This window comes from Podarcis melisellensis (genome assembly GCF_964234715.1).
Source record: "Podarcis melisellensis genome assembly, chromosome: 5".
NCBI lineage: Eukaryota > Metazoa > Chordata > Lepidosauria > Squamata > Lacertidae > Podarcis > Podarcis melisellensis.
In genome coordinates, this window is record NC_138537.1 from 40,912,106 (window position 1) to 40,924,905 (window position 12,800).

The 12,800-nt window shown below is 42.1% G+C and overlaps 1 protein-coding gene across 5 annotated transcripts in view; it reads right to left on the reverse strand.

Moving 5' to 3' along the window:
• Positions 1–3,418: 3,418 nt before the first annotated feature.
• ARHGEF4 (Rho guanine nucleotide exchange factor 4) overlaps positions 3,419–12,800 on the reverse strand; it is a 157,002-nt gene continuing 147,620 nt past the window's right edge. For all 5 annotated transcript variants that reach the window (XM_081911527.1, XM_081911528.1, XM_081911525.1 and 2 more), the window contains 6 exons: positions 12,410–12,642; positions 11,504–11,633; positions 9,528–9,659; positions 6,666–6,909; positions 5,767–5,844; positions 3,419–5,055 (listed from right to left, as the gene is read on the reverse strand). In XM_081911527.1, the coding sequence (XP_081767653.1) occupies positions 4,898–5,055; positions 5,767–5,844; positions 6,666–6,909; positions 9,528–9,659; positions 11,504–11,633; positions 12,410–12,642 (975 nt within the window). In that variant the 3' untranslated portion in view covers positions 3,419–4,897. The remainder of the gene's footprint in view (positions 5,056–5,766; positions 5,845–6,665; positions 6,910–9,527; positions 9,660–11,503; positions 11,634–12,409; positions 12,643–12,800) is intronic.

The following is a 12,800-nucleotide window of genomic DNA, read 5'->3' on the forward strand; positions in this document are numbered from 1 at the left end:
TCTATCGGGTAACTCTGCTAGAATACATCAAATAGTACAAATGCCATTTCTGTCTGTGCATGTAAAATACTAAGCCCCAAATCCAGAGTTCGGTTGTGGGGGTTTTCTCCATGGGTGTCTGCACATGGAGCTTTTTCCAAGCCCCTTGCTTACTAACTTGAGTGGTGCTGTATAGATACTACTTTTTCAGCCTGTAAAACCCCCTTCATTCTGAAGTGGAGAAGGAAGGTTGTGCAGGCAAGGAAGCTGCATGTGTGTCTTGAGTCATCTGTGAAGGATCTCTTTAGTCAGGCTGTAAGTCTTCAATAGAAATGGAAGGGAGAAAAGCTACATAAGCATGTTTTTGCATTAATATCTCAAATCATCAAGATTCTTGAACTGCCTTTTCAGGATAGTGAAGGCAGGGGGGCATCTGACCCTTTCTAATGTGACTTGGAATACATTTTGAGTATCACAGTGTCAGGAGCCAACTTAGTGTATCAAAATATTCTAAATAGTTTGACCTCTTACATGATCTGTGTGGTTTTTTCCAATCTGATGTGACTTTTGAGCACTTAGCAAGCAAACCGGGGAAGTTTCATTTAGCTTGCTGCTGTACAGACTTGTTTTTAGTAGAATGGATTTGTTAGTGGGATTTTATTGTAGTGCTATTATTGGCTGCCCTTGTGGGGTGAAAAGGGGGAGTGCATGCAACAGAGGTGCAAGAGGCCCCAGTAATAGTGTTTGTTATGAAATAGACACAGGTTTCCTTTTTTTATAACTTTTTTTTTAAAAGAAGACTGTCTTAAAGCAGTTGTATTGGTACTTTTTCCAAGTTTAGGTCAATGTTGTCTTCCAGAACCAGTTTAAAGCATCATATCTGCATTGAACTATTGCATCAACACATAGGAGTGGCAATTTCATTCTGAGCCAACTGTGTAAAATTCATTTTTATTTTTATGCAATCCAATGAGTAGATGAGCTCAGAGTTAAATTCTTAAAAGCACGTTTATGTAACAGGAATTGTTATGTATTAATACTTCAGTTTTCAATAAAGATTGACTGTGTTGCTTATCGTGGTCCTTTAGTCTTGTTTTTTTTCCCCCTTGGAACAACTACAGGTCTCAAAGTTCCCATCTTACCTTCCAGTTGCCTATGCTAGCTGGAGATGATGGAGCATCTGCACATTCAGAGAGCCCCAGGTTCCCTGCCCTTGTTCTGTAATGTAACTTCGTATGCTTAGCTTCCTGCTTCTAATCAACCACAGCATATCAAAACAGCTGCTTTCTTTACTCAAATGGAAAAAGTGTTAAATTGGCATCAGTCCTTCAGTTGGTTGTATAGCTCACTTTCCCTTTTTGCTGGTGGTATCAAAGATCCTATATTACTGCATGCTTTCACAGAGAATTACTATAAGAAGCTTTCCCTGTGCTGACATTCTTCTATGGAAGTTAGATTTCCTATACTGTATATATACAAACCCAAAAATGAGAATTCTGCTTATTCTATGAAGCTTCTGAAAGCAGCAGTATGGCAGTCTTGTCTGTTTATATGGGATATGAGGAGGACTCTGAAGTATGTCAGACACCAAGCTAAGTGTGAGGCGGGTTTTTTTGGATGGAGGGCACTTGTCTGGACCAGTATTCCAGTAGTGGGTGGTGGCAGATCCACACAAAGCTATTTCACATGGATGCAGAGGCATGTTAAATTCTTGGTATTAAATTCTTAGTAACTCCACAAGTTTCACCTGTTTTCTTTAGACTTTTAATCCATTTTATCCATCCTTTATAGACTTTAATCAACTCTTGGGGGCTTCATGTTCCACATCCCTGGAACAATGGAAGCTATGTTGTTGCATTCCTTTTCTGGGCTCTGCTGGCTACTAACTTCACACCCATCTACCATTGTTAAAAGCAGCAGGGTGTTCTTGCCACCCAGTTGTGGGGTGTTCTGGCTTGGTTCAGCACTAATCCCTTGCTCCTTGTTCCAGTACTTGATCTGTACTGCTGTACACTACAGCATACAATTTATCCCATGGGACTGATAATTCCTGAGATCTATTTACGCAACAAGTAAAAAGTGCTTTCATTTGCAGCACTGGCCACCTGACTGCATAGTTCGCATTGGTCAAGCAAAGGCAACTCTGGCACATTACTTCCAGACTGGTGTTTCTCTTTTGCTATTGGACTTCCTCTCTCTGACGACTACTACACTTTTCTTCAAATAATTCTGTGCTTAGTAGCTGGCTAGGTTGAACTGTGTCGTTAATACAATTGGTATTTTCAGGTCTACACATCTGACAGAAGCGTTCTTAGCTCTTGATCATGTTGTGGCACACCACTTTTGAGTCTCATTGTAAAACCTGGTGGCTTTATAATCTAGCCTCACTCATGTCAATTGAATGGCTTGGAAATCACGCTACCTCCCCGCAACATTAAATAGTTCAAGAGATGAAAAGTACTAACAAATTAGGAGTCATCTTGTACATGATGGCTATATCTGGACTGGCATCTAGCCTCTCCAAATCCCATGCCACAGCCCAGAGTGCTGGAGCTATCAAAGTGTAATTGCACTAAAGAAAGCTTCAAACAGGGATGCATGCATATCATTTCTCATCAGTTGAAGACTTCCAGCCAGTTATGTAAACTGAAAAATAAAGGGTTTAGTCTTAATGGTTGCTTGTGTGAGCAGAAGGCAATGAGTTAGCTTAGCTTAGTTCCCCTGCCCTGCCGCATCCCATTCAATTCACAGGGCCTGCTTTAAGGGATGCAACAGCAAGGAAATGTGAAAGCCCCGTTGCATCAGCAAAAGCTCTGAAATCTTGGGGTCCATCTTGGTATGTTTGAAATTATGTAAAAAGTTAAATTATGTCCACATACAAGTCATCACTTGACGCTGCAGTCTCACATGCATATTTTACAATCCTTAAGTAATGTGAATCAGCTTTTAGACCAGGTGGGGAAACTGAGGTCCTCTATCTGTTGCTGGATTCCTTGGGCTACAGCTACACCATACATGTAAAGTGTTCTCACATCATTTTAAAAGTCAAGGATTACTCTGCAAAATCCTAGGATCTGTAGTTTGTTAAGGGTGCTGAGTATTGTTAGGAGATGCCTCACAGAGCTACAGTTCTCATCAGCCTTAAACAATAGTTCCCAGAATTTGCACTTGGGGGGGGGCATGACTTTCAATGGTGTGAGAGTGCTTTATGTGTATGGTGTGGATGTGGTAGTCCTCTCTTATCAACTACAGCCAGCGTGGCCTATCAAGGACGATGGGAGTTGAAAAATTCAGCAAGAGCTTGAGGACCATGGATTCCACATCCAAGGCAATAGAGCCCAGCCTGCTAGGCAGCTCGCTCCTCACTTAAGAATAACCAGGCAGAAAGGACGAGACTGTTGGACCAAGAATTCTATAACAGACACACACGGAGTGGAAATCACTTTTACAAGTTTCTTTATGAAATTAAATGTAGCCCCTCCCACGAGGGGAAAGATATAGTGCAAGAATGAATTTGTACATGCTTCTGGATTTGCGTAACTATCGGCTGGGTAGCCGTAGTTGGACACTGCATCTCTGTGGCAGACTTCTGAGTGCTCACCCCCTCACAGTAGTCTCATACCAGAGTACATGGTTTTCTTTTGAAGTTCACAGTACCAGGAAATCCCTAAAGGATGGGATTCAGTCAGTTATGGCTTCTAGCTATCTTGCTATAGTAAGGCAAATCTTTCTCTCTCTTTTTCTAGTCAAGGATTACATGGGTATTTTTGCCCACCGTTTTCAAGTGTCAGTGTGTCTATATATACACCCTTCTGTATAAATCTGGGACTCAGTGGCCCAGGCTTCCTATCCCCGCACCGCCTCTGCAGACTATTGCGTGGGTGGCACAGTTGCCAAGGATAATACTGATTTGCTTGTAAGTGGTACTGGTACATCTGAAATTCACCTTCAGACATGTCTCATCTTTTTTTAGGAATATAGGCTTACAAATGTTGGCCTTTGTCTTTAGTGGAAAAAAAAATAGACAAAACAGGCATCAAGTTAACATCTGACAAGACAGATTACAAACTCTTACAAAATACAGTTATCTGCACTTTTACCATAAATAAACATTTAAAAACACTGACAGAAAAAAAAATTCATTGGCCAAGAACTATGGCAAAGTGTTGGTAGAGAATAAAAGTAATTTAAAGTTAATTTAGGCACATTTCCCCCTCCCCCACAACGTACATTAACTCAACTAGGTCTCGGCTGTTAGTCATGCTTCAGGTTGGCCAGTCAGGTTCTGGTTTGTGGTCAGTAGTTCTGCTTTCAGCAAAGGAAGGTTGAAGGTGGCTCCCTGGCCATGCTCGGATTCTTCAGGATTTCTGTGAAACGGGTGAGGACGGTGATGGGAAAGGAGTCCGTCGTCCCAGGATAAAACGGTGCGTAACAGCAGCAACAACAGCTTTTTGGAGCAAATGCAAAGCTGGCACTGAGACTGCTCATCCCCTTGCCCCTATTTTGTCTGGCGGCCTTGTTGAAACTGCATGCAAATCATGGTCCCAAGGGAAGGAATGGTCCAAAAGGAAAACGACAAAATAAGGGTTGTTTTTGTGTGTTTTTTAAGGAAAGAAAACAGGAAAGGTTCCAACTATGTTCTAACTCAAGCCTCTTGCTTTCTCTTCCTGGGTATTCAAAAGAGATGGGCAGGCTCAGCTCACTTTCACAGACACACGCGTACGTACACACAACAACAAAAATGGTCCATGTTGTAACACTTTTGAGCTCATTCAGTCTGGCAAAAGAAATAAGGGAGTAAAGGGAAGATGCTATCCCTCTGAAAGCCAGGAGGGGGAGCTAGTGCTTTGTTTTGCAGGACTGATGCATAAAGTGCTTTCTCAGAAGGTATTCAGGCACAAGATCAGGCTGCTTCCCCTCATTTTCGAAACGGTGCCAGCCTGCTGATGTTCTGCCAGAAATTCGAAGGCTTGCGCTTGGGCTCCGCCAGCATAAAAACTTGCTGCTGAGGGAGGTTCGTCGGCAATGTGGGGTGCTTCTGGCGCATCAAGAAATCGTAATATGTCCGGGTGACCACTGTTAACAACATGAGCAAGAGGATAAAAGGTTACATTGACGCAGATTCAACGCATTCTTGCTCGTGATGCCCAGCATGATCTAAATTTAATAGAATAATTCTTCAAAACAACTCAACGCTGCCTTTTAGCAGAAGCATCCAATAGGACCTTCTTATCTCTTATGTCCATCTTCTACCTGATCTCATGACACTTTGTGGGGGAGGAGAAAAAGCTGATAAAAGGGTCCTCATGCTCAAGCCATCTGCAGCACAACTATCATTTCTGAACACATGAGCCACTAGTAATATTTTTATCTTGAAATGTGGCTAGGTATCACATTAAATTTTCCATTTAACATGCAGGTTTCTTTAAAAAGCAAACCTGGAAGGCCTGATTATTATGGAATTGCAGCAAGTGGGGGACTTTTTTGGGGGGGGGGAATCCTGCCTTCCCCTGCTGTTCTGAGGACAATTCTACCTCTGAAGTAGGTACTTTGCTTTGGGGTAGATGTGCTTCCAAGTGAAAAAAACTAGCTTCCAAGAGCAGGTTCTTGTATATTGCCCTGTATCCTGGATCTCCTTGGCAGGGCTCAAGGCAACTCTGTGTTCAGGGTGCTCTGAAATGCATGGTGTGAAAAGAGAAAAAGTGTCTCCCCTCCTAATACTAGAACTTGGGATAATTCCCCTGTTGGAGGGAGAGATAAAAGAGAAGGATAACTATCCTGACTTGCCTTTTGGTTTTCCACTCTGGTTCAGTTTGCTGGCATTAAGCATGGCTTGTTTCTTCTGCACCTCAGTAATGGAAAAACCTAGAAGATGAAACAAAACTCATTAGCTCAGCTGTGCCTTTGCAAGGTGCATCATAGAAACACACGCACAGCAACCAAGGGGGGCGGTCAAGTGCAAAATCCCAAGAAGCAAAAATTACACTAGCAGCTTAATTCTGCGCACAATGACTTGGAAATCAGCCCCGCTGCTCTGGCCACTTTTCCCTTTGGCCCCACCCACCACTGGAAGTTTCTTTAAGGGGGAAGGAAGCCCTTGGGCTGAAAAGGGCTCCCCACCCCTGACTCAGGAGATGCTTTGGCGCTAGTCGACCAGTGCATCCATCAGACAGAAAGGTTACATAGGACCCTAGGCCAGTGTTTTTCAACCACTGTTCCGCGGCACACTAGTGTGCTGCGAGATGTTGCCTGGTGTGCCGTGGGAAAAATTGAAAAATTTGAAAGATTTAAAAATAAAGTATTTTATAATTTTTCATATTTCTGTTTACTTACTATTTCATAATAAAGTAATTATAAAATACTTTCTTTGTGTTTATTTGATTCCTATTCAAGAGAATTACTTTATATATAGTCAATATAGGCACAGAGTTAAATTTTTTAACATTTTCTAATGGTGGTGTGCCTCGTGATTTTTTTCATGAAACAAGTGTACCTTTGCCCAAAAAAGGTTGAAAAACACTGCCCTAGGCAATGTTTCGTTTGTTACATCCGTGGGGAAATTAGAATATTTCAAAAGTTTGACATGCAGTTCAGGTGGGGCAGGTGAGAATCTTCTGGGGAAAGGGTTTTCTCTGCTTAATGGCTGCACAATGCCTTAAGTAGCAACCCCAGCTACTGTTGCATACCGGTTTCCTGGTCAAGCTGCACCTGCTTCCTTTCGTTCTCAAAGGCCTTGAGCCAACGCTGCTTCTGCTCTGGCTTTTTTGCACAGAATAAGTGGACTTCCTCAGTGTCCCTGCAGTGCAACTTGAATGCGTTTTTAATGGTGACGTTGAAGTCCTTGTCTTTCCCATCTTCCACATCCAGAATCTCCATGTTGTCCATGCCGATTCGACTCTTATAGTACAGGATGTCACGTCGCAGGAGATCCTAAGAGGAAAAATATAGTCATGTACCACTCTGGCTTCTCCTCAGGGTCTCCTGATGCACAAATACTCAAGACAAAAATATACATGGGCTACCATGTGCAAAATAATAAATATTTCAGAACATCAGAAAAGCCAATCAGGCCAATGGCCCAGCTAGCCTAACAACTGGTTTCTCACAGTGGCTAACAAGTTGCCCATTAGAAGCCCTAAGGCAGGATTTGAGCCCAACAGCCCTCTCCTCAGATACGATTTCCAGCAACTAGCATTAAGAGAGGCATATTCTGCTTCAGAAAGTGGAGGTACAATGTAGCCATTGTAGTTATTTTTCCAGCATGGAAGTTCATCTATATTTTCAGGATTTATATTAAGTTTCCCTCCCTTTGTTTTGTGGGAACAGCAATTCAAAGAGGTGTATTCCAACACAGGGTTGGGGAACTCACAAAAGTCACCAAATGCAACCGAAAAGCAAACCTACACCTGAATCTTCCCTGGCACATTACTAAATTAGAGGAGTGTAAAAATCAGCTGCTACTGTCCAGTCTATTGTAACATAACTGAGTAAGGGTTTCTAATGTCACTGCTAATACAACAAGGAAAGCTGTGAGTCTGCCCTAGGAAGTCTTGTAGTTTTTAATTGCTTGGAGAATGTATGGTAGAATAAATGGAATATAATAGTTGCACAAGAATTTCTTCTGGTTGTACAAACAATATTGTACACATGATTTTTAGGTTACTAACTTACTGAGTGATTGTACTTAGGATCAAAAGCCCACTGTGTGTTTCCGTTCTCCCAAGCATGGCAAGAGGTGGGCTTTTGTACGTATACTCAAGAAACTAAAGTCTTATTGAACAGCCTAGGGACCTTTGGGCTGTAAGGCATCATCCTTCAAGAAACTCAAAGTACCTCTTGATTACATTATAACACACATGGTTGGAAATGGTCCTGTGCCATTTTGTGCAGAAATGTGTTCTGACAGCTAAAACATAAAACCTGGCACAATTTTAGTGGGGCTTGCCCAAATCAGACACCCCAAAGTACCCTATTTCAGACACCTTTTGTTTACCTTTGTAAGATGCATAACTGAAACCAATACTAATTTACATGGAAATAGGGTTAAAGTTGGGGGGGGGGTCTTCTCCCCAATCAGATCCCTTTTTAAACAAAGCCTTTTGTTCACCTCCCAAGGTACATAATTTTATGTGAAAATGATTATTCAAACCTAACCCCTGACATGATTTCTGGAGCCCTTACCCAAACCAGATGCTCACAAATGTCACTCCACAACCTACCTACAATATCATCAGTTTACATCATAAGGTTTATATAGGAAGTCAGTACCATTTTGTGTGGCAGTATGGCAGATAAAACAGACAATCTGAAAAGTTAGGGGGCTGCTCTCCCATTACATGTCCTTCTTACAGAGATAGACTGATGTTAGGTACTTTGCTACAGCCACACAAACAAATTATTCAGATGTGCTGCAGAATGTTTCATACCCTGCAAGAATATTGTGCAGTTCTGAAAAATGTTTATTCGGTTCAATGAATCCATGTGGAATGTATCAAGAGAAGCTGCCAGCTCTCTCAAGGCCACATACGGTACGGGCTCTTTGCTCTTTAAGTATTTTTTCAGCATTCAAAATTTCCATGGCAACTAGTAAGATGTGGTGCATACACTTGCATCTGTTGAAATGTTCCCCTAAGATATATATCCTTTTGGTGATCTTGCAGCCAGAGTGCATGTTCTATGAACAAATGGGCAGATTCTTCAACCTATTTTCCCCTAACCAGGGGACTGTATCTTACGTGATGCACAGACACTGATGTGAATATTGTAACTGCACCGTCCTATTAATTGTAGTCATATCAAAGACTTAGTATAATCATAATAATAGAAGACACAGATAGGATAAAACCCATCACTGCTGTTGCAAGGCTTATGATGCCTCCTATTACTGAAGGAAACGAGAACGTAAGAGTCCTGCTGAGTCAGACCAAACGCCTATCAAGTCCAATATTCTGTTTTCACAGTGCCCAGACAAATACCCATCGGAAGCCTCCAAGCAGGATGTGACCTTTTCCTCATCCCACCTCCTGGGCTTGGCTTTGTAAGATTTCTACTCAGGCATGCATCTTAATGAATGACATGAGCGTTTATATACGCAGGTGGAAACATTGTTAGACTCTTATCTATTCAATACAACCATAGAAATTGCCCTGATGCTTAGAAAGAACGTGGGTGGCACTTTCTGATGAATTTAATTTGATAGCATTTTCAGCTGCCGTCTTTTAATCTTGCAAAAGCTAAATGCCTCACTCTCCTCCAGCGCCGCAGGAGAGCAGCCCACAGCAAGACTCTTTCATTAACTGTTGGTAGAGAAATTCACAGCAGACTAGCATGGAAGAAACGATGGCAGGGAAGGCAAGTCTGCAGTAGGAAACCCTTTCCTTGATTTATATGAATAGTGATGTTTAGATTAATGCTATCACCCTGACACACTGGGATGTTCTTTAATGCAATGCTTGAGTGCAAAAGAATGAAAAGCAGTGGGGAATTCCACTATCGGTGGAGAGTGTTAACTGGCAGAGGCAGAAGTGGACACAGCTTGCTTAGCTTACCTTCTTGCAGCAGACGAGCTGATGATCAAAGAGGAAGAACATTCTTTGATGGCTCTTTGCTTGAGGCTGGGAAATTTTGGTTAATTCCCCAGAGTAGATAAGTTCAGAACTCTTCACAAGGACATCTTCACCCTGTCACTCACAACACAAGAGACATGTCATTTTCTTTCTCAAAAGAAGCTGACAAGTAATATATAGCAGCCTATTGTGGAGATACTCTGGGGCCCAACAGGACAGTGTTGGTTTTTTTAAAAAAAATTAACCAGCTTCCTAGCCTTGCACTCCCAGATATTTCCCTATGAAAGCTCAAAACACACACATAAAAGTGGTTGTTGCCAGTAGGCCAAACGCAAGAAAGTTAGGTGTTCTTTTTTTTACTTTTTCAAATTATTTTTATTAATTTCCCAAATTATTACAAATCAATCCAAATTCATTTAATTTAATACAAACATATGATCACCCTCATTTCCTCGCATAGCTGTATCATTATTTAGCTGCGTCTTATTTAGACTCCAGTTGACAACCTTCACTTGCTGTTAAATTGTTCTTCCAGCTGGCCTTTTTTTCATCTTACAAGCAGCACCTCCGTTACATCTTGTAAATAAACAATCTGTTTCACGGTGTGGTCCTTCAAATACATTGTTGTTGGCAGACACGGCTTGTGTGGCACAGCGGGATGCAGTGAGCTCCCCAGAACCCACTGGGGAACGTTGCCAGGTTTTTTGCCTCATAAATCTTGGTTTTCCCCCGCCTGAACCTCCTCGCTGCCCATGGAGGGTAGCGAGGAGCAAGCACCATTGAATTCTTATGTGACCAGAAACCTCAAAAGTTAAACATCATGCTTAACTTTGGAGGTTTCCAGTCACATCACGAGCCAGTGGTGCTTGCTCCTTGCTACCCTCCATGGGCAGCGAGGAGGTTCAGCAAAAATCTTAAGCCTATTGGCATCCATGCTTTAAAATGCATTTCATTCTGTGTTGGATTATGGCTGAAGTATGGCTGACCTAAGAGAAGATGGCCTCTTTGACATCCACCATTTGCTTGTGGACCTAAATAAGAGGTAGGAAAACATATTTATCCGGAGGGCCACATTCATGAAAAACTTTCTGAGGGCCACATGCAAGTGGTAGGTGGGGCCGGAGGCAAGAGTGAGCAGAGCAATAAAGTCACTCTTCTGCAAATTTTCTACATTCCAGGCATGCGGAAGTCAAAAGGTTTCTATCCATCCTTCATCAAGGAATCAAGTGGCCTTTATCACAGTTTGAGGACACATTTCACCCAAGCAAAAGCCCTCCAGAAAGGCATAGACCGGGACTAGTGAGGGTGTGTGGCCTAGGGTCACAGAAAGAGAGAACCAAAGGGCCACATTCGGCCACTGAGGTTCTCCACTCCTGATCTGCAAAACAGTATTAACAGCAACAAAGACTATTTTCACCAAGTACATTTCAAAAGAAATCTGCATAGGCTCTTTACTCTTAACACATTTTGAAGTATTCACCATTTCATGAGAAAGTTTTTGCACCGTGATCTTAATTGACTATAATGGAACTTATTCCTGGTATGAGAGCCCAAGTTTGCAACTTAAGAGTTTCGTCGGCAGTGAATATCAAGTTCCACCAGTCTAAGAATGCTTGCAAACAGTTTGGCTAATAAAAATGTTTATTCTAACTTCCATAATTTGCAAGTGTGAGAAATTAAATCTAGGAAGATATTAAAATTCATCTGGCTAGCTTATGACTTGATCTGATAATCCACTGGTCTGGAACAAGAGATAATGGGATCGATAAAAGGGACAGGTGGATGTGTTGCACGAGGACGCCTACCTGGCACATGGGGATCTGAAGCCTTGACCAAGTCAAGGTAAATGGGCAAGATACTCAGGAGGCAGATTCTCAGTGCAGCCTTGTGGTTTTTGTGCATGTTTGTAATAAAGAATAATCTTCCCCAGTGGAGAAGCCGTAAGAACATTTCTTTACCTCCCAGTCCTCTATTGAACTTTGCCACTGAGCAATTTTGTCTATGTTTTCCAAACGCCTCTTCCTCTCATTGATGAGTCGTGCTACGTTCTTCATGGCATTCAAAGCGGCTTCGACGTCCTTAAAATCCCTATGTTTTAAATGGATTTCATTAGAGATGTCAACACGAAGCAGCCACAATGCAAAGGGAATGGCCCTCTCCCCCAAAGCGTAAGAAACTAGCAAGCAAATTGTGGGGTTAAAAAAAGAAAGAAAAAAGAGCAGCCAGGAGGAGCTCTACCCCTGACTTGAAGTACATCTGATGTAATTGCTCGAGGTTTAATAGTTTCCCTATCTGCGGTGCGGAGATAATATAGAAGAGTTACAACTTGTGACTTGGTTTGCTGATGCCTGCGAAACACTTCAGCAGTATAAATAACTGTGAAGCTAGCAACTGCTGTGATTGCACTCCCATGCTTCTCTGTACAGGACCTGGAGTGGTGTCCACTTGGAATTCTCCCCTCTCACATTATACGCCACACAACATACATCACTGCCCTTTCTTATACTTTACTTGCTGTTCAGGGCACCAGCAGTAGGAATTACAGGCACATCCTCAGTATCTGGAGGAAACAGCTTCCATAACCAGCATCAGACCTGCTTAAGTTTTGTTGCATCAGCAAAACCGCCATCCCCTGGATGGAAATTAGGTGCAGAAACTTTGACCGTTTGCACGTTCCAGAGAAAAAGCCTATTTGATCACTGGAAGGTCACAAAAACAAAATGGGACCTAGACAAAACCATAAAGAAAGGCCTGCTAAAGCTACTACCAACTAATTTTACAAGTATCAAAAGAAGGAACAAACTACGATGGCTGCATCTGAGACAGGATATGTATCCTCCCTGCCCCTTTGTAATCCTCCGTACCTGTGTTGTGGGTTGGTATATTTCAGCAGTTCTGCAAGCTGCAGGGGGTACTTGCAAATTTTCTGCACTGGAGTCAGGAGGAAGCCATCAAGAGAGATGTCGATCATCTTCTGAAGCAGGCGACATGCTTCGAAGAAATAAACATACTTGCTCACTTTGGTGAGTCGGGAAAGCTCCATGCAGGCATTGGGGTGGTTATTGCAGTACTCAGAATAGATCTGGAACTCGTTTTGCTAAATTGGAAGCAAAAATATATATTATTACTACTACTACTAATACTACCAGTAGTAGTACATTTATTATTTTAACTGTTTGTTTATCTTTCATGGGTGTTATACAGAACAATAAAATTCAATAAATTCTCCCCCCATCCTCCCATGGAAGAACAGAT